Source organism: Monodon monoceros, unplaced genomic scaffold, assembly GCF_005190385.1.
Source record: "Monodon monoceros isolate NGI ecotype Baffin Bay Population unplaced genomic scaffold, NGI_Narwhal_1 Super_Scaffold_21, whole genome shotgun sequence".
Taxonomy (NCBI): domain Eukaryota; kingdom Metazoa; phylum Chordata; class Mammalia; order Artiodactyla; family Monodontidae; genus Monodon; species Monodon monoceros.
Genome location: NW_021703778.1, coordinates 40,830,894 through 40,852,352, shown reverse-complemented (window position 1 = coordinate 40,852,352; position 21,459 = coordinate 40,830,894). Strand labels below are relative to the sequence as shown.

The 21,459-nt window shown below is 43.4% G+C and overlaps 1 protein-coding gene across 1 annotated transcript in view; it reads left to right on the top strand.

Annotated features, from left to right (window-relative positions):
• Positions 1 to 2,381: 2,381 nt before the first annotated feature.
• AGBL1 (ATP/GTP binding protein like 1) overlaps positions 2,382 to 21,459 on the top strand; it is a gene marked incomplete at its 5' end in the record, with an annotated part of 782,586 nt that continues 763,508 nt past the window's right edge. The window contains 4 exons of the mRNA XM_029237077.1: positions 2,382 to 2,451; positions 4,060 to 4,206; positions 7,412 to 7,543; positions 11,133 to 11,226. Coding sequence (XP_029092910.1) covers positions 2,382 to 2,451; positions 4,060 to 4,206; positions 7,412 to 7,543; positions 11,133 to 11,226 — 443 coding nt within the window. The remainder of the gene's footprint in view (positions 2,452 to 4,059; positions 4,207 to 7,411; positions 7,544 to 11,132; positions 11,227 to 21,459) is intronic.

Here is a 21,459-nt window from a genome sequence, read left to right as displayed (position 1 = left end):
GCGCTCTCCTCCGCGGCTCCGAAGCTTCCCCCCTCCACCACCCGCAGTCTCCGCCCGCGAAGGGGCTTCCTAGTGTGTGGAAACCTTTCCTCCTTCACAGCTCCCTCCCACTGGTGCAGGTCCCATCCCTATCCTTTTGTCTCTGTTTATTCTTTTTTCTTTTTCCCTACCCAGGTACGTGGGGAGTCTCTTGCCTTTTGTGAGGTGAGGTCTGCCAGCGTTCAGTGGGTGTTCTGTAGGAGTTGTTCCACATGTAGACGTATTTCTGATGTATTTGTGGGGAGGAAGGTGATCTCCACATCTTACTCCTCCACCATCTTGAAGGTCTCCTCCCTTCTAGGAGTTTTATGGTTTCAAGTCTTAGATTTAAATCTTTGATCTGGGACTTCCCTTGAGGTCCAGTGGTTAAGATTTTACACTTCCAATGCAGGGGCTGTGGGTTCGATCCCTGGTTGGGGAACTAGGATCCCACATGCAGTGGGACCCAAAACTAAAAAAACAAAAAAAAATCCTTTGATCTATTTCAAGTTAATTTTTGTGAGTGGTGTAAGATAGGACTCCTGGCTATATATACAAAGGAATTGAAAGCAGTGTCTGGAAGAGAATTCTGCACACCCATGTTTACCACAGCATTTTTCATAATAGCCAAGATATGGAAGCAACCTAAGTGCACTCAGCAGATGAAGGGATAAAGAAGATGCATATACATACAATGGAATATTATTCAGCCATGATAAAAAGCATATCCTGCCATTTGCAACAACACAGATGGATCCTGAACGCATTAGGTGCAGTGAGATAAGTCAGATAAAGATGAATACTATATGATATTACTGATACATGAAGTCTAAAAAAGCTGAACTTGCAAAAACAGAGAGTAGAATGATGGTTACCAGGGGCTGGAGTGGGGGATTTGGAGAGGTGTTATTTATGGGTACAAACTTGCAACTAGTAGATAAATAAGTTCTTGTGATCTAGAAAATTAGCATATTACAGCACAAGAAACACTGGCCTGATTTTTGGGAACCTGGCCTGGGCTGTAACTTTGGGGTTTTCTCTGTGGGTCACCACAGAAGATTTGAATAATCCTCCCTCCCTCTGAATCTCAGCGTCCTTTTGTGTATAACAAAGGGTAGAGGGTATCAAGCGTTGCAAGCATCCCATAGAGCATCTATATCATGTGATTTGGTGCTACCCTAGGTGTCTCTTGAGAAAATAAAAATTCATCCTTGTCAGTCAGGGAATTCTTTCCGTCGGAACATTTTAGTGGGTTTTGGTTTCTGCTGTTTGCCCTGCATCTAATAGTCCAAACCTCCTGAAATAAGTGAGAACTATGCTAACTTGGCTCACAAAGCCCCTTTCATTTGCTGTTTCTGCATAAATTATCAATGTTTATTCTCTTGCCCATCTTGCTGATGTTACTAAAAAAATGGGTCCCCAAAGAAGGATCCTGAAGTCTAAATATGGTGGCAGAACCCCTGAGACCTTAACTCAGTGAGTCCCCTCATAGTCATTATTTAAGGAACAACCCATCAACCATCTCTTATGGCAGGAAGTCTTTCTCAGTAAAAGGAAACACAGCCCTGCCATTCCCATGTGTACTCTGACCATGCCACCTCCTTTCTTTTGCCTTCCTTCTTTTTTTTAATTTTTATTTTATATTGGAGTATAGTTGATTTACAATGTTGTGTTAGTTTCAGGTGTACAGCAAAGTGATTCAGTTATACATATACATGTATCTATTCTTTTTCAAATTCTTTTCCCATTTAGGTTATTACAGAATATTAAGTACAGTTCCCTGTGTTATACAGTTGGTCCTTGTTGATTACCTATTTTATATATAGCAGTGTGTACATGTCAATCCCAAACTCCCAGTTTATCTTTCCGCCCACCTTTCCCCTTTGGTAACCATAAGTTTGTTTTCTATGTCTGCGAGTCTATTTCTGTTTTGTAAATAAGTTCACTTGAATAATTTTTTTTTAATTTTATGATATAACTTAGATATAAGTTATATCATATGATATATTTCTTTCTCTGTCAGACTTACTTCACTTAGCATGATAATCTCTAGGCCCATCCATGTTGCTGCAAATGGCATTATTTCATTCTTTTTTATGGCTGAGTAATATTCCATTGTATATATGTACCACATCTTCCTTATCCATTCATCTGGACATTTAGGTTGCTTCCATGTCCTGGCTATTGTAAATAGTGCTGTAATGAACATTCAGGTGCATGTATCTTTTCAAATTAGAGTTTTCATCTTTTCTGGATATATGCCCAGGAGTAGGATCGCTGGATCATATGGTAACCTTAAGGAACCTCCATACTGTTCTCCATAGTGGCTGCACCCTTCTTAAAAATGGCTGCCTGTGCTTTCATTGCAGAGCTCCTCTGACAGGGAGTCCACCCTGACCATCCTTCAGGTCCTCGGAGATCTGCTTTCCGTTGGTGAGTAAGCCATACCCTCATCCCTTGTATGGTGGACATGGAGGCATGCAGCTGTGGTGTCTCCCAGGGACCTATGTAGCCTGGGGGTTTGCTCCAGCTCAAGTTTTCTGTGAGAGACAGAATCACCATGGGATGGTTGTACTTTGGGCTCTTCAGTCTTGTCACTCACCCTATGGTGATCCAAACTGAGGGGGGAATTAGGCTCTTGGTGGTGATTCTATGATACTTCATTTCTGGGGACAAGGACCTCCAGCCCTCAGCAATTCGACCTGTTGCCTCCCCTGCTTCCCTCATTGTGGCCCATTTAGAGAGCCAGGTATTGGCAGCTCCCTTCATATGTCCAGTGGAGACAGGAAGATGAGGCAGGAGCTGGACTTAGCAGAGTGGTCAGCCACTACATTTTCAGAGATAAGATGACAGAGGTGACTATATTGGCATCAACTGAGTTAACTGGGGCACGCCTCTATTAGCTCATTTCCATGTGAGGGTCTTGGAAAACACAGCTTCTTGGACATTCCAACATTTACTCAGTTTTCACTTCTATGTAGCCAGTCACATTGCATTAGAAAGAGGTATTATCACCAAACAGACAGTACCGAAGTGAATGTCGCTCCAAAGCCACAAACCCTCAGATTACAGATTCAGGAGGAAGGGTCCACTCATACTGAGGTTTTTCCATAGGCTGTGCTGCCCTCCAATGGCAGGGTGACTTCCCTTCTTCTGCGCGAGGTACCCTCTGTAGGTGAAGACCACTTGTCTTCTGTGGTAGTTCTGCCTTCAGTTTGTCCAGTGGTGTCTGGAACTCTTAGAATGAAACCTTGGAGTTCTCCTTCTGAAATAGGTACTGATTATTGCCCCTTTAGTAGAGGATGAAAAATCAGAGGGTCTTCTTTGCTAATCATCTCCCACCCTGTTGGCCACCTTTATCCAAGTGCATAGAGAGTCACGTGGGTCCCCTTCCAAGTTGAAATGTAATCACTGCTTTTGAGCTTGTCCTGGGGCAAGATGTTTAAAACTGTTCTTAGGTAGAAAGACCAGTATACCTTACCCTAGCCCCAGACACTCTTCAAACTCCCTAGACGTATGATTTGTTTGTTTCTCAAGGGATTATTCTGGTTGTTTCCATATTTACCGCACATCTGTTACTGAAGGTCAGCACCAAATAATCATTAACGCCATCCATGAAATTATTCCAGATAAGCTATCAAACCAAACCCTCTTGTAGATGATTCAAACCTATAGCTGAGGGGATACTGATTATACATAAGCCTATATGCATATTTCTATACATGCAACACAAGTGCACACATACACTGAGACTTAATAGATTCTCAGGAAAGTAGATTTTAGGCTCCGCTTGTTACAGCTGCTGCAAGTTCTGAAATATTCCATTATTTCTCCATTTCACACCCTACCCCCACCCCACAACCCTGGCCCCTTACCTAATAGCACAACTTTACACAAGTTGCTTCAAGAACTCCACAGTTTTCGTTTCTGGGGTGAAATGAACCAATCCTTGTTCTGTCTCTAGCTGTGGGGTCTGCTTTCTGTTCCAAGGAAATGAGGGTAGTTATTTGAGGCTCAGCACTCCTCTGCTTTCCCCCTCAGGCACAGACCGGAGGATTTGCTACGTGATCAGCAAGGGTGGTAGCGAAGCCCTTCTGCAGACCCTGGTGGACACAGCCAGGACGGCTTCTCCAGACTATGATATCCTGTTGCCCCTCTTCCGGCTGCTGGCCAAAGTTGGCCTACGAGGTACCCATACCCCTGGGACCCAAAGATGACTGAAAGGGCACCTGGGGATGTTATCATGAGAGCAATTTGGGAAGCTTTTGTGGGGAGTACAGGGAGGAGCAGCAGGGAGGTATAGACACCTTGGTGTTGATGGCAGGACCAGCCCCAGCCTCACCTGGAAGGTGAGGGTCCAGGAGAGGTTCGTAGATGTCAGCAAATCCAAGGTACTTAGGTGCTTAGGACAGGACCCAGAGCAGGCATGGACTACATGGGGCAGGAGGCATATGGGGGACAGAGGGGAGATACTCCAAGGAGGTTTTCAATCACTTTAAAAATAAATGGAACATTTCTTCAAATAACATCTTATATGGAGGTTCGTTATGTAAATGCATTAATTTCCTAGGGCTGCCGTAACGAATTACCACAAACTGGGTGGCTTAAAACAACAGAAATTTATTTTCTCACAGTTCTGGAGGCCAAAAGTCTGAAATTAAGAGGTTAGCAAGATTGGTTCCTTCTGGAGGCTCTGAGGGAGAATGTCTTACATGCCTCTCTCCTAGATTCTGGTAATTTCCAGCAATCCTTGGTGTTTCTTGGCTTATAGACACATCACTCCAATTTCTGCATCCATCTTCACATGGCCTTCTACTCTTGTGTCTTTCTTTGTGTCCTCTCCTCTTATAAGGATATTGGCCATTGGATTTAGGGCCCATCCAAATCTGTATGATCTTATCTTAAGTAATTAAGTCTGCAAAGACTGTATTTCCAAATATGATAACATTCTGAGGTTCCAGGCAGACATGAATTTTGGGGCACGGTTTTCAACTCACTACAGTATGTCACATAGAAGTGGAGCTTCCTTGGTTGAAGAGAAGATGGGGGTCTAGAATTCTTTCCACTTATGCCGCACATCCATTTCTCTTTCCTCATAGAAGACTGAAACACCTCCCTACAACCCTAGAAATTTTTGGAGCACATTTGAAAAAGCCTGGGCACTCAGGATGCATGTAAACGTTGCAAATTAGTCCTAACAGTTAAGCTCCGATTGTGTGCAGTCTTACATAAATCACAGTCGAGAAGCTCAGGTCCTCCAAAAGTTGGATCTTTGATGCTCAGTGCAGGCAGCAGCAGCTGAGGGCACAGGGCTCTGGGATACTCTTTCCTTTCAATGTTTGGAGCTGTGATTTGAGTCCGTTCTACATTTCACAAATAATGACTGAGACCCAGGCATCAGCCAGCACCTGCATGAGCATGTTCCAGACAAAACCAATAGAACCAATATTCATTGAATATTCAACAGATTTTTACTCCATGTCTCCCAGGGCTGTGCACTGTTCTAGACACTGGGAACATCACTGTCACAAAGACAGATAAGGGGCCTCTTCGCATGGGACTTACATTCAAGTGGGGAAGGGCAGAATAATTAACTAGATTAACTAGATAATAGCAGACAATGATAATTAACTAGATAATAACTGGAAGGAAAAGAAAAGGTGATGTTCCTCTAAGATGGTGTGGACAGAGAGAGGTGACATTGGAGCCCAAACTTGAAAGATAAGAAGAAGTCAGCAAAACAAAGAGTGGGCCAAGTGAATTCCAAAAAAAGACAGAAAAGGCATGACATACACCCTGGTAGTAAATGGCAGAGGCTGGGAAGTCAGATCTGGGTTTCAGGCCTGGCTTTGACATTTATTAGCAGTGTGACCTTGGGCAAGTTACCATTGGGCTCTCATCTACAAAATGGGTCTCAGTACATAATTCTTGGGTTGCTGTAAGGATTAAGCAAGGTTGTATGTTGCCTGCTTAGCATGTGGCACCAGAAGCTTGATGGACAAGAGTCATGTAGGTTTCATAGGAGAAAGAGAGATGAGTGATGCACCAGGGCAGTGATTTTCAAGTTATGGACCTTGATATTATTATTGTCATAATTACACCTTCTGCCATTAAAGATGGTAGTCCTTGATATTGACATTCAAGCTGTCAGGGGCTGACCTGAACAGAACAGAAACCAGATTGGCTGCTCATGAATGGAGCCAGATAGGCATCTTTCTTTTCCAATAAAGCAAACGGGTCATATGAGTTCAGTCACAGACTCTTTGCCTTTTGGTGTCTTTTGGTCCAGAGATAAATATTGGTAAATGAGGTTTAGGATGTTGTCTCTGTTTTACTTATTTCCACTTGCTATGAATCTGGTAGTGACTGTATTCTTGCAAAAACAAACATGGTGATTTGGGCATTGCACTTTGGAAAGGACACAAACAAATGTGACAGGTGGCACAGTCACATATTATCCCTAGTGGGAGCCAGGAGCATAGAATTAAAAAATATTTTCCCTTTATTTTTTATGCTTATTACTAATTATTAAATAATATTAATAATTAATAATTATTAGTAATTATTAAAATAATAATGACTAACCCACAACACTGAATATAAGGTTATTTGGATCAATAATTTAGAGAAATTTGGGGAGAAAATTTTATTTTCTGAAATTATGTTTTCATGTTTTATTATAAAGTTCTCTACCGTATAGAAAGATGACCTCTTCTATACCTATCACTCAGCTCTAACCATTGTTAACATTTTGCCATATTTCCTTAACCTATTTATTTTTATTTGAAATCTTCTAAGGAAAATTAGAGATAACATTACTCCTAAATACTTTTGAGTGCATTTCTTTGAAAAGAGACGTTTTCCTATATAATCATAATACCATGGTCATAAATCTAACAAAATTAACAATGCATACATATTTATATTCATTCCAGTTTCTTCAAATGTTCCCAGCATGCCTTTTACAGACATGTTCAGAGAAGGATCCAATCAAGGTTCACACAATGGATTTGAATGTTATGTAACTTAAGTATCCTTACTTCTGGAACTGTCTTAAAGGAAGAAATTTATACCCAGCTAAACTGTAGCTCATGTTTGAGGACAACCAGAAACATTTTTACATATAGGGGGTGCAAGTCATACAACCCACAAGACTTAATGTAAATATTACTTGAAGAATAATGGACCATATGTATACCCTCCATTAGCTCTTTTGAGTCATCTGGCTCCAATGGGGACATACTTAGTAGCATTTTCTACTAGACCCGAAAAGTCTCATTGGCCATGATAATCTTCTTCACTCCACCATCTTTGCCTTCCTCTCCCCCACACATTATACAACCTTCAGAATTAATGTGAAACACAACTAAGATGGGTTGATCTGTGTTCATAGATAAAAAATTTGGACAGAAGGCACTGGAATTTGAAGCACTTGATGTGACATTGATTCTGGCGAGGAAAAACCTGTCTCACAGCCAGAACCTTCTCCACTGTCTCTGGGCTCTGCGTGTCTTTGCCTTTAGTGGTAAGCAACTCAATTGTGGCTCTCTGGGGGTGGCTTCCAGATCTGGGCTGGGACACCTGGAAACCATTTGGGGGTGTGGTTGGAAGGAGGGCATGGGTGGAGGACAAATGTAGTCCCAACAAGATAAATAAACCAGGAGGAGCCTCATGTTCTAGAGACCGTAGAGGTGAGAAGTTATTTCTTCATCTTCTTCTCAGCCTTGGAGAACTCTTGAGCCGGTGCTTGAAGTGAGAGATCCATATTGTTTTCCCTTGGGAGCTAAAACATTTTAGCACTCTACGTCTCTCTGTCAGTACTACGAGGTGAAAAAGACCTGTGGCAGGGGAAGGCAGACTTTATTCAGTCCTTATATCCAAGGCATAGAGCAATGTGTTACAGCTGTCAAGAGCGACCCTCACATCACAAGTCTCTCCACTATGTCTGTGAAGTCACTCATTGCTCATGACATCCTTTACCAAAGTTTATCTCCCAATGCTTCTCAACATAGTCTTTCAGGTAACTTGATATATCATGGCACATGGGTTGATGTTATTTGCCATCTCCTGATTTGAATTATTTCTGATAATCATAACCATCCTGTATGTAGTCTCAGCATTTCATAGCTAAGAAAAAAGAAAATGAAGCTTAGAAGAATGAAGAAATTGCTTGAGTTCATACAGATAAGTCATGAGGGCTAAGTTTCTAACTGCAAAATTCATGTTTATTCTACTCTCCATACAGATACAGTTTTTAATAGATTATATTCTGTACCACCTATTTCAGTGTAAAGAACACAGACTTTTATTTCTCCTTTCGAAGCCCCTTTCCTGCAGAACAAAAGTGACAACTATTTAGATATAATACTCTCTAGAGGAAAGAACATGAGCTTAGAGCCAAGAAGACCTGGGCTTGACTCTGACTTCATTTCTTAAGAGTCATATGATGTGTGCACTTAACCTGTTTAACCTCAGCTTCTTCCTTTGTAAAATTACAGTTGTAATAAGAGCTCATAGACTTGGTGGTTGGGATAAGTAAGATCATGTTCACGGGTAAGTTCGTCACATAATAGTTGCTAAGTAAGTGTTAGTTTTTCTTCTCTGCTCTAACCTTTTCCCTCGGTCCTTTGAAATAATAGGAATCACACACATAAGGGGAGTAAACAGGTGGTGACCTTTTTCCGTAACTATCCTCAGAACTAACAGAATATTAGGGACATATTTCATTGGTTAATTCCATGAGTAAGCATGGAAGACCCATCAAAAGAAAGTATTTCTAGGGAATAATGAGACAGATGCTTGACTCCGTGTTCACAGACAGAATCTCCACTCACATTCATGTATGTTGAGCAGAAAATCAGAGAATATTTGAAAGAGGCTGAAAAAATCTGTCCAAACCCATCTCTAATAAAGGAAAATCTAAGTGAGAAGTTGTGGCTTTGTATAAAGGACAACTCTTATTAATGAGGAGGCAGAAGGTGTGTCACCCCCATTTGGAGCTTGCCAGCAGCACGAGATTTGAAGTATCTTATTTTGGTTTCGTAAAGAATAGTTAAGATGAATAATTTACTCTCATTATATATACTGATTATAGAGATCTTGAAGAATTCCTTCAGCAGGGAGCTCTGAAAAATGCTGAGATTTGCCTGTGGGTATGAGGAGGTGGCCATGTGTCTCCTGTTCTAAGACAACATTTATTGTATGAACTGTTTCATAAAATATTTTAAAAAATATGATCACTCTCTACACATTGACTTTACTGATGAGAGGCAAGAGGAGTTCATGAAGCCCATGGGTTGCTGTCACTTTGGTGAATTGTTAGCCACTGTTGAATGTTCCAGCAGGTTTTCTAAACAGCTCCTATCTGCAGAAGGAATTGGCTGGAACCATAATGGGTCTGTGACAGCCAGCGAACCATTCGGCAGCTCTCAGATGGCCGGTGAGGTTGCTTATAGAGCTGCCAGAGGTCTAACCTTGGGCAGGCATCCAGCATGGAAGAACTTAGTGAGGACTTTTTATTGTTATCCTCTTTCAGTTCCAAGTCTAAAGTCTCCCATGCTAGAATTCATGCTCTTAAAACTATTTCCTCTCTAACTCTACTTAATACTAGAATTTTGCTGAATTATTTGCCAGGAGTTTACTCCAGCGTGTTTTGCCAATTTAGAAGTAAGGACTGAGTTAGTAGCCATGGGAAGGGAAGATTGATGGGCAGAACTAGGATGCCAAATTCTTGAATTTTGATCCATTCAATGACTGCCTGTACTAGCCTCAGGAGGGACGAACGCATAGAGGATATTCCAGGAACACGCACTCCTGGTGATAACTAAGACATCAGCCTCAGTCTCTCTCTGGTGGACTTTACTGAGCTGAACTATATTAGACACTCCAGTTTTTCATTTTTCCTCCTTTCCTGAGGCTTGGAGCAAGCCAGTATAAGCCTCCCTTGTTTTTATCTCTTTGCTTCTCCCTGACCCCCTTGTTTCCACTCATATTTCCTGGAACAAAGCTGGCCCAAAGCACAAGGCATTCATAGGTCTCTGTTTTACTACAATAGTACAGTGAAGGAAAGGAAAAAGGGTCACACCTTGGAAGATAACCTTTCCTTCTCCCACTGAAAGTTTTGCCTCGGGCCAAGATTCCATTTTGTATCCTGTGGGTTCCTCTTATTTTTGACGTGATCAGAGCTCTTCCTAAAGTGAGCTGAGTGGAGTGAGGTGCTGGGAATATTGCAGAGTGGCTGGGGCATCATCAGAGATGAGAGGTTTTGTATCCAAAGTACTTACCTGAAGCCACCAGGATGACCAGCTACCCCTTTCGGTCTCTTTCTATTATTCAGATCTATCACTCTGTTTTTATAACCATCCAATTGGGCAAAAAGGCAGAAATTTCTGGTAGTTACCTCTGAGCAGGACCAACTGATTCTTCCTTTGCCATTCTAATGGACAGAGGTATAGTCAAGCCTTAGCCTTTTAGTGATGGGCGATCCGAGTGCAAAAGTTGTAGGGGAACTTGGAACCGGGGTGGAACAAAAAGGGCACTATCTTCTTTATTAGGTTGCTTCTTGAAGTTTTAAAGAAGTCAATCCAAGTTGGACTGAAACTTATCCCATCCACTTACGACTTTTCTTCATTGTGAAGTCTCCAAACAGCAAAATACGTCTAAGAAAGTGTTTTTTAAGATACTGGCTATGTGTGTGTGTGTGTGTGCATGTATGTATCATATAGGAAGTCGGTGGTGGGTGAAACAGCTTGAACTTAAGTAGTTGCCAGAAACCCAAAGATCTGCTTACAGAAAAAATCTGCTCGGCAATTGCCTTAGCTATTCTGATTGACTATACAAAGGAGTAGGGCAATGGGCCACCAGAAAGTGAAAAACATAATTTCATGGCTTGGGACCCTTTTGAGAAAGAGATAGTGTGGGAAGATAATGTGTGCTTTTCAGATAATCTTTAACTTCCAAGCCAGGGATAAAAGACCATAGAGTTCCTCTGCTTTTAAGTTGCCTTTGGTAAGAAAGGTGATGGACCTCCCCTATCTTTTAGGCTCATTCTGTAATGCTGAAAATAATGCTTGGTTCAGATGGGTCAATAACTAGTGTGCTTTTGTCTTTCTCAGTCACCACAGGAGCCATGCTGGGAATTAATGGAGCAATGGAACTGCTTCTCAAGGTCATCACCCCTTATACCCAGAAGCGCACCCGAGTAATCAGGTACAGAGCAATTTTTAGTACTTTTGTCTTCTTTGTAGTAGATAGAGATATGGGGTCTCATAGATATTCTCTTGGTGCTTCCAGTTCACTGAGCGACGACTTCCCCCTTGTAGATATGGTACTATGATTTTATCCTGTCTCAACTCGCATCCCTCCCCACCCATGCATCATTTCCTCGGATTGTCACAATAACCTGAATGGATGTAATATCATCTTCGTTTTCAGATGAGGAAACTCAGATGTGGAGAGAGTCTTATCCAAGGTCACAATGCTAGGAAAAGGCAGAGTTGGGATTTGAATCCAGCCAGATCTGTCTGACTCAAAAGCCCTTGTTTTTTGCCTGAAGCCTTCAGGTATCTCTTTTAATCACAGACTCTACCATAGTGAGTACAGCCCTTAAAAGACAGTCCAGACATCATAGGGAAAGGTGATGCTCTCAGGGCTCCTAAATTTCTGATATGAAATTCTGATTGTGTGCTAGTTTTGAGATGTGTTTTTATGATTGGAAAGTGAAACTCAGCCTATTCTCCCTGGCCCTGCCTCCTGGAGTGGAGAGAATTGAATCACAAACTTAAAAAAAGGGAGATGGTCAGAGACGCAGGCTTTACAGATATTTGGAACCAATAAGATCCATCATTTATGGGAGTGACTCAGCGAGGACCTTGAAAGAATATTAGAAAAAATTCAGCCAGTTTCCAAGATATATGGGGTCATTTGGCAAAGTAGCATTTCCATGACCAGCCATGAGATTTTCTGCATCCCAGCATCAATCGTCAGCTCATCTTCCACCTGATTATTTTTCTCTTGGGTCACCACAATAATGCCATTATCATCCATTCTCACCTGCAGCTCTCTACACCAGCATTTCCTAGAGTGAAAAACATTATATCTTGGTAAAAAAAAAAAAATTTCTCATCAAATATATTGAGAAGTACTGGGTTAAACAAAGTTAGGTATATTTCTTTACTGTAAGACTTCTCAAAGCCTTCATAAAGCCAACACACATTCAGAATATTCAAGATGGGTATGTAGTATATACCCTTTCCCAAAACTAATTTGGTTAGGGAACTATTTTTGTTTGCAGACCACCTTTTTTTGGGGGAGTCGGTGTTGCATGTGCCTCATTTGAGAAATCTCTTCTCTGAAGTGCAAATGTATTGCAAAATGGGATTCAGCTAAATTCTGTCAAGGGATCCTCATTTAGTTAAGTATAAAACTTCAGAGTCACAAGCTCAGTGACCAAAGAAATTAACTTTCTTGGTTTTTCTGTAATTATATTTTATTTCCCTCTTAAAGTTCCGTTATTCAATTTGAATATGTTTGATTTGGATATTTCGGTTTTTATCGCGGTGTGTGGGCCTTTGCTGCTGACATATGCAGTCTTAACGTGTCCTTTGGTCAGCAGTGCATGAGCCATATCTTTTTGCCTTACTCACCAGGACTCTTCTAATCTGCTGTTGTCTCTATGTATCTCTTTGGCAGCTCAGGAATGTTTGGTTGCTTACCCTACACCATGTGAAAATCTAGTGATGTCTCCTGGGCCCATCCACATACCAGTATCACACAGTACTCACTCGGGTACCATGTTGTTTGGAGAGCTCCTCTAGGCAAGCCCTTCCCAGCTTACCTTGGCACTAGGCCCTTCCCTTCTGGGATCCTGATAGCTTTTATTGTCTTCCCTATTCATATTGAGCTAGGGGGAGTAAGCAACAAAGCACAGAAGCCCCCTTCTCAGAGACTCTTGCTAGTTGCCATCTCTATTGCTTTTTTTCTCCTGGAAAGTAACCCCAGGGATAAACAGGGGTGGATGTTTCTGATGACAAAATGACTTTTCAGGGACCTCGGGCATATTTCTGCATTTCTGGTCTGTTCTGTAAAAGTTAGACAAGATGATTCCCCTTCTTGATCCAAATGCCAAATTAAAACCAAACCTCCATCGGGGAGAGGCTTTTCCACCAACCATTTCGATAGAGCTGTCATTGCCATGGCATTTATTATGTGCTCTGCCCCATGCTAAGCTCTTAGCATGCATTATCTCATTTGATCCTCTCCTCTCTTCTGCGAGGCAGGTGCTATTACTCTCCCCAATTTTACAGGGAAAAAAATAATTGAAGCTGAAAGAAGTTAAGTAACATGCTGGGATTTAAGTGAAAGAGCTGGAATTTAAACCCTGTCTGATACATGAGCCTTAGCTCTTAAACCGCCACCGGAGTACCTTACACAGTCTATGTCCAGCAGTAGATTTCTAAACCACCATATATAAGACAGTCACAAGCGGTTAAACTTTGTTTAAATTTCTGTTACCTAAATGTGTGTTTCATCTAAACGTACATACTCGTGGACCAATTTGCTTAATGATAGGGGGAGTCTTTCTACTCCATCGTATGGCTCTTTCCTCTCAAAGGCGAAATAAATGTCTGTTCCCTCTGCTTTTGAATTCTTTCCCAAAGCTGCCTTGTTTCTGCCTTTCCCCCAGCCTCCAGTAGCAAGACAAGAGCAAAGGTGCTAAAATCAGAAGACCCGCCTTGTCCCCCTCTTTCTAGCTGATTCCTTGGCGAGTCATTTATCCTTTCTTAACTAAACTGTTACATTTCTCAAAGTGTGAATATCAAGTCCTACCTCGTAGGTTTGTTGGGGGCATTAAGAAATACTGTGCCAAAAATTTTGGAAGCTTTGAGGTGCTTTAATATTGTTCCTCATTATGAATATAAATGCTGTTGGGTACTTGGCTGCCTGCTTCAGATCTGGCAGCAAAGCTAGAGGCGAACACGCAGATGGGAAGTTTCTGCCACTACTCACCTTCTCACATGAACTCCGTTTCCCAAATAGTAACTAAGTTGTACCCCAATGAGTTCTACTCAACTCCACTTGGATGCCAGAACCTGTGGGTTTGAAGGGGTCTTTCAGGGATGAAGTAACATGTCAGGGGACGTGAATAGCTTTACTGAGTTCAGCCTCCAAATGCTAGCAAGCCCCGGGAGAGTTATTCTTGGATGCCTCTGTAGGAACAGATGCCCAGCGTTGTGTCACTATGACTCCTCCCTGCCCTGGAGATTAAACCTGCCTTATTTCTCTAGCACAAACCTAAAATTAGTGATGCAGCTGTCCTCCAATAAAACCCTGTCTCCAGATAGTATTCAGGGCAAGATTTATGACAGAGAAACAAACCACACACCTTCTAGAGACAAGGGGCATGCAGAGCAATGTCACTCACCCTCTGTGGCCTTGTGCCAGCCCTCACTCTCAGGGGAGGTGGCTATTCCAAGCCTTCCTCACTTCCCAAATACCCACCGTGCTGGCAGAGTCTTACTGTCATAGATTTGTGTCGGCTTGCACCTGTTCCTTCATGACCATTGCTTTAGTCTGAGCAGTTTTCTTCAGACCTAGACAGCTCCTGTAGCCCTCCCACTGGTATTTCCTGACTTCAAAGCAATCAAGATTGTGTCACTATCTCCATCTCCATGCTTCCCTTTTAGTCCTCCTCTCATCTTTCTTTTTATCCAGCTACCCCTGCACCTGGGATGCCCTGTCCTGTTCCAGATCTTTCCTCACGTGCTTCCCTCCCTCTGGAAGGGCAGCCCTGCCTTATTGAATGGCAGAAGCTGCCCCCATTCTTCAGACCCTACCTTATGGTGCCTGCTTCACCTCACCAGACAAAAGGAATTTCCCCTCCTCCAGCACTTTGTTCATATTTTCCTTTAATATATATCAGATTTGACTCTGTACCATGTTGGCGTGTGTGTCTTCTCTCCCATATAAATTCTAAACCTCCTAAAGGTAGAAGTCAAATTATATTTATCTTGCTGTTATCCATTGGCCCTACCCAAGTGCCGGGACCATGGTAGGCTCTTAATTCAATTTAAAAGAAATTCTTCAATTAAAAAAATTTTATATTTTTTGAATAACCTATCTAATGACGAATAAAAGCCAACATTTACTGAGTGGGTGCTATAGTAGGCACTTCATATTTATTATCTTATTATTTCTTGGTACCAAGCCAAGTTCACATTTGAGGTTCTATCATGTCTAAACATGTCTGGGAAATGAAGTAGCTGGTCTACCCAGAACTCTCTTGCACGAGGTGCCTTGCGGGAGGGGACTCATTCTAGAGAATGAGAAGCAGCAACCATCAGCCTGAAAGAGACGGGGTCTGGACTCTGGACGTCACTGGACGGGGTCTTTTGTCTCTTACTTAGAGTTGTCTGCGGAAACTGACTGAGATTGGCAGAAGAGAAAGATCTGCGTTTGAGGGGATGTGACAGGCAGCATTGACATTCAAATTTTGCTTCCTATTTGAGACAGAGCTAGGCTTCCAGTATTTGGTCTGATAATCCATTCGGCTGGAATTTATGGGACTTTAGAATTTATGGGGGAGCTTTTTATAGAATCAGGGAGGGAAAAATGACACAGGGCCAGGGTGAGCTAGCTCTTGCTAGCTTGCTCTACTGTGAACAAGTTTGTTTATCTGCACCAAAGCTGTCTTTGAGCTTTCCAAATTCACTAAGTAGAAAAATTTTTTGAGGCAAAGATGAATTGCTTGTCTGTGGCTGACTCATCTTGTGACCTTAGAAGAGTCTGTGTTTGTTCCATGTCTCAACACCTTCTGTACCTTTGTGCCCTCATTTCCAGGGTGGACCTAAGGGTCTTGGTAAAAATAATGACAATTTCCACTGTCTGTCCACGTAACTATTTCCAAAGCATGGCCAACATTTTCACATGGTAATAGTTAACCCAACCTTTGAAGCTGAATTATCAGCTGTTATCATTGGTTTATTTCCCAGGACTTTAAACTCTGTTGGCCTCTCTTGCCTCAAAAACATCAGAGTCAATCAGAAACGGGTTGAGTCTTCCTAGCAGAGGTTGGACCTTGAGCTCCCTTGTATTCCCTGACCATTGCACCATCCTTTGAGAAAGGGAACTCAGGACATCCATGAGCTGAGATGGTTCCTTCATCCTTCATTTACAGTTTCTCTGGAGCTTTCCCAAGAAGGCAGGAGGTCAGGAAATGTGCTGTTCAGGACCTTGCTGGTCTAACCCTCACAGAAGACAGCATTTCCAGTATTCACACCCCCTCAATGTCCTCTCAGGCTTTCAGCAGGGCTCTCATGCTGTGAGTTATACTCATCAGGCTCAGGAGTTCCTGGGCACCTGGGTTTCTATGAGGTCATGGTGTTCAGAGGCTGTGTGCTTTACCTGGGCTCAAACACTTCGACAAGAGGAGAAGAGGGATGTGTTGCGTCTTTAGCAAGCCTCATAAGCAAATTCTTCAGCTTAGTCTCTTGTTGTCTGTGCGTAGAATAGTTTTAAGTGATCTTCGCCCTTCAAAGTCCTGATCTCAGGGCATCTCTGGCATTTGAGCTTTGCCTGAGTTCAGGATTACTAGGCATTGCTTCGTTGACAGCTCTTTATGGTGATTTCATCTTCAGTTTGTAAGCTCTAAAATATGTCCTGCACCTCTTTTCCCTTCCCCCAAAATCCCTACTTTTTTTTTCAGAGCCAGACCTTCTGGGCTTTCTCCGACCATCATACCATTCCACTTTTTGGATGAGTGCAGACTCAACCAAAGCTAATGCGTTTCCTGAGATCATGAGCGATTGGGTGACTCAGCTACTTTGTCACTGAGACAAAGAAGCAAAATCTCCTGTTTTTCAAAATAGCTACTGAATTTCTCCCTGGGTGTTCATTTTCCCCTTACCCTCCCATTAATGGCTTTGTGGCTTTTGCTGTTCTCTGTTCAATATAATTAGACTCTGTGGTCTCCAGAGCAAGGGCTCACATTGGGGTTTCAGAAACCATGTGCTCCCGATCACTTGGACTCAGATACCTTGGAACAGGAACAAAAAAATTCCACCCCAGCCCTACAAGTGCTTCTATTGGGAATGAGCAACACAGGCTCAACTTACTGACAGAGTGATTAGTGCGTTTGCCACCTGACTCCAAGCCTGTAGCTGATGGTGGAATGAATAGTTTCCTACATATATTAAACCTTGGTGACTAGGTTTGTTGGTTTAAATCCCTCTCATCTTTTTTGGGAAGCCAGTAATCCCTCCCTGATTAGGGCCAGTCATAGATATTCAAGTCATAGGATCTAAAGTTGGAAGGTCCTTAAGGATCTGCTGGTCCAGCTCCTTCATTTTAAGACGAGGTGACTGAAACTCAGAGATTGAACTAAGCCTTCTAACCTAATTTCAAGACACTATTCATTTCTCTAAGATGCTCTACTGTATAATGAAAATCAAACTTGCCTTGAGGTAGGATTTTTAACATTTATTTGACAACATTGTAAGTGTCTGTCTTGGTGCTAGGCACGGGGGTTTGAAAACAGCAGAAGGTGGACCCTGTCTTTCAAGTTGGTGACAGTCTGTGGCAACAATAACAGTGCAGTGTGGGAGGAACTTTCTGACTCAGTGTTGGGCTTATGAAATGGACTGACTTCCTCTTCTGTGGAAAGTTCCTCATCATGCCTTTATCTGGAAATGCCCTTAGAGCTGAGCCAGAAGGACTTCTGTTGTGGGCCCCGTTCCTTAGGAGGCCCAGGACTTTGGAGAGCCTTCCTGGAAATGTGTAAAGTACTCCTTTGGGCCTGAGATGGGCTTGGGTTGGCAGTGTATCAACAGGGCTCCAGTCTGTTCCTCCCCCTTCAGGGTGCTCTCTGATGCCCTAATACCTCAGTGAGGTGGACTGGATACCTTGAGGAGGAGAAGCTCTGGAACACATGCATATGGGGCTCTCCTGAGACTCCATGGCCAGTCCTTGATTCAAGGGGGATGATCTGGCAAGGAGATCACTCTTGCGGTCTGGTGTGGTATTTTGTCCTCAGCATGACATGAGATGGGGCAGACGGAATGTTGCTGACATGCTGATTTTGGGTGCATCCAGTTGTTTGTATAGACAGAATCTCCAAAACAAAACAAAACTAAACTAAACTTCCTGGCTGCATACCCTAGGACGGTCATACGTGCCCTGCTTTGCCCTGGTGAGGGTTCTCTACAGAAACTCCATTCTCATCTTTATCTGCTGAAGCCATTTGTGCCCATATCTCTTCATGGATTTGCCTCCATTTCCCCTCTGTAGACTGGAGGCAGTCTCTTAAGAATTTTCACTTTCCATAGAAATTAATCTTATAGCCCAACCTGACTCAGCAAGGAGCATTTGCAAAGAAGTTTGTATCTTCCTGTAAATCATGCCCTCCTCACAATACAGTAACTGCCCACAAATATATGGGTGAGGGGATTTGAAGAACTGGGGGGAGGTACAGAAAGACCTGTATCAGTAAAAACTCTTATGACCTTCACTCTTTGCTTTGAGGGGAGACATGCTTCTAATAGACCATTACCAAATTCTTCAGGGGTTGATTCCACACTCAGATACTACAAATTATAAAGCACACGGGAGAAGGAAACTCACTCTACTTTTCCTATGGGGCTGTGAGTGGGTGCTGTGTCTGGGGATGTGTTTATTTAGCAGAGATAAGCCAGCTCAATTAGTTGGAAAGGAAAGGGTCAAAAGGAAGCCATTAAGCAGATGTATTATCATCTAAAGCTAGCTTCTTTGAAGAATTTAGACAGAGATTGCAGGATGGGAACAGATCGGAGGCTTTCTGTCTTAAGTTCAATTATAGCACTATTTTAATATTAGATCGCAAGTGATCGTTAATTATATATAAAAGAGCCAATGAGGGAGCTTCAAGATGGCAGAAGAGTAAGACGCGGAGATCACCTTCCTCCCCACAAATACACCAGAAACACATCTACATGTGGAACAACAACTACAGAACACCTACTGAACGCTGGCAGAAGACCTCCCAAAAGGCAAGAAACTCCCCACGTACCTGGGCAGGGCAAAAGAAAAAGAAAAAACAGAGACAGAAGAATAGGGATGGGACCTGCACCAGTGGGAGGGAGCCGTGAAGGAGGAAAGGTTTCCACACACTAGAAGCCCCTTCGCGGGTGGAGACTGCCGGTGGCGGAGGGGGGAAGCTTCGGAGCCACGGAGGAGAGTGCAGCCACAGGGGTGCGGAGGGCAAAGCGGAGAGATTCCTGCACAGAGGATCAGGGCTGACTGGCACTCACCAGCCCAAGAGGCTTGTCTGCTCACCCGCCGGGGCGGGCGGGGCTGGGAGCTGAGGCTCAGGCTTCGGTCGGATAGCAGGAAGAGGACTGGGGTTGGCGGCGTGAACACAGCCTGAAGGGGTTAGTGCGCCACGGCTAGCCGGGAGGGAGTCTAGGAAAAGTCTGCAACTGCCGAAGAGGCAAGAGACTTTTTCTTCCCTCTTCGTTTCCTGGTGCGCGAGGAGAGGGGATTAAGAACGCCTCTTAAAGGAGCTCCAGAGATGGGTGCGAGCCGCGGCTATCACCGCGGACCCCAGAGACGGGAATGAGACGCTAAGGCTGCTGCTGCCGCGACCAAGAAGCCTGTGTGCGAGCACAGGTCACTATCCACACCCCCCTTCCGGAGAGCCTGTGCAGCCCGCCACTGCCAGGTTCCCGGGATCCAGGGACAACTCCCCCAGGAGAACGCACGGCGTGCCTCAGGCTGGTGCAACGTCATGCTGGCCTCTGCTGCCGCAGGCGCACCCTGCATCCATACCCCTCCCTCTCCCCGGCCTGAGTGAGCCAGAGCCCTCGAATCAGCTGCTCCTTTAACCCTGTCCTGTCTGAGCGAAGAACAGACGCCCTCAGGCGACTCACATGTAGAGGCGGATCCAAATCCAAAGCTGAACCCCAAGAGCTGTGCAAACAAAGACGAGAAAGGGAAATCTCTCCCAGCAGCCTCAGAAGCAGCGGATTAAATCTCCACAATCAACTTGATGTACCTGCATCTGTGGAATACCTGAAGGGACAGCGAATCATCCCAAATTGAGGAGGTGGACTTTGGGAGCAACAATATGCATATTTTTTCCCCTTTTTCTCTTTTTGTGAGTGTGAATGTGTATGCTTCTCTGTGTGATTTTGTCTGTATAGCTTTGCTTTTACCGTTTGTCCTAGGGTTCTGTCTGTCCGTTTTTGGGGTTTTTTTTTATTATAGTTTTTAGCATTTGTTATCATTGGTGGACTTGTTTGTTGGTTTGGTTGCTCTCTTCTTTCTTTATTTTTTTTATTACTTAAAAAATTTTGTTTAATAATTATTTTATATTTTAATGACTTTATTTTATTTTATCTTCTTCTTTTTTTCTTTTTTTTCTCCCTTTTATTCTGAGCTGTGTGGTGATAGGCTCTTGGTGCTCCAGCCAGGAGTCAGGGCTGTGCCTCTGAGGTGGGAGAGCCCAGTTCAGGACACTGGTCCACAAGAGACCTCCCAGCTCCACATAATATCAGACGGTGAAAATCTCCCAGAGATCTCCATCTCAACGCCAAGACCCAGCTTCACTCAATGACCAGCAAGCTACAGTGCTGGACACCCTATGCCAAACAACAAGCAAGACAGGAACACAACCCCATCTATTAGCAGAGAAGCTGCCTAAAATCATAATAAGGCCACAGACGCCCCAAAGCACACCACCAGATGTGGACCTGCCCAGCAGAAAGACGAGATCCAGCCTCATCCACCAAAACACAGGCATTAGTCCCCTCCACCAGGAAGCCTACACAGTCCACTGAACCAACCTTAGACACTGGGGTCAGACACCAAAAACAACAGAAACTACGAACCTGCAGCCTGCGAAAAGGAGACCCCCAAAACAGTAATTTAAGCAAATGAGAAGACAGAGAAACACACAGAAGATGAAGGAGCAAGGCAAAAACCCACCAGACCTAACAAATGAAGAGGAAATAGGCAGTCTACCTGAAAAAGAATTCAGAATAATGATAGTAAAGATGATCCAAAATCTTGGAAACAGAATGGAGAAAATACAAGAAACGTATAACAAGGACCTAGAACAACTAAAGAGCAAACAAACAGCGATGAACAACACAATAAATGAAATTAAAAATTCTCGGGCTTCCCTGGTAGTTCAGTGGTTAAGAATCCATCTGCCAGTGCAGGGGACACAGGTTCAAGCCCTTGTCCGGGAAAATCCCACGTGCCGCAGAGCAACTAAGCTGGTACATCACAACTACTGAGCCTGCACTCTGGAGCCTGTGAGCCACAACTACTGAAGCTCACATGCCACAACTACAGAAGCCCGCGTGCCTAGAGCCCGTGGCACGCAACGAGAGATGCCACTGCAATGAGAAGGCCACGCATCGCAACAAAGAGTCACCCCCGCTCGCCACAACTAGAGAAAGCCCACAC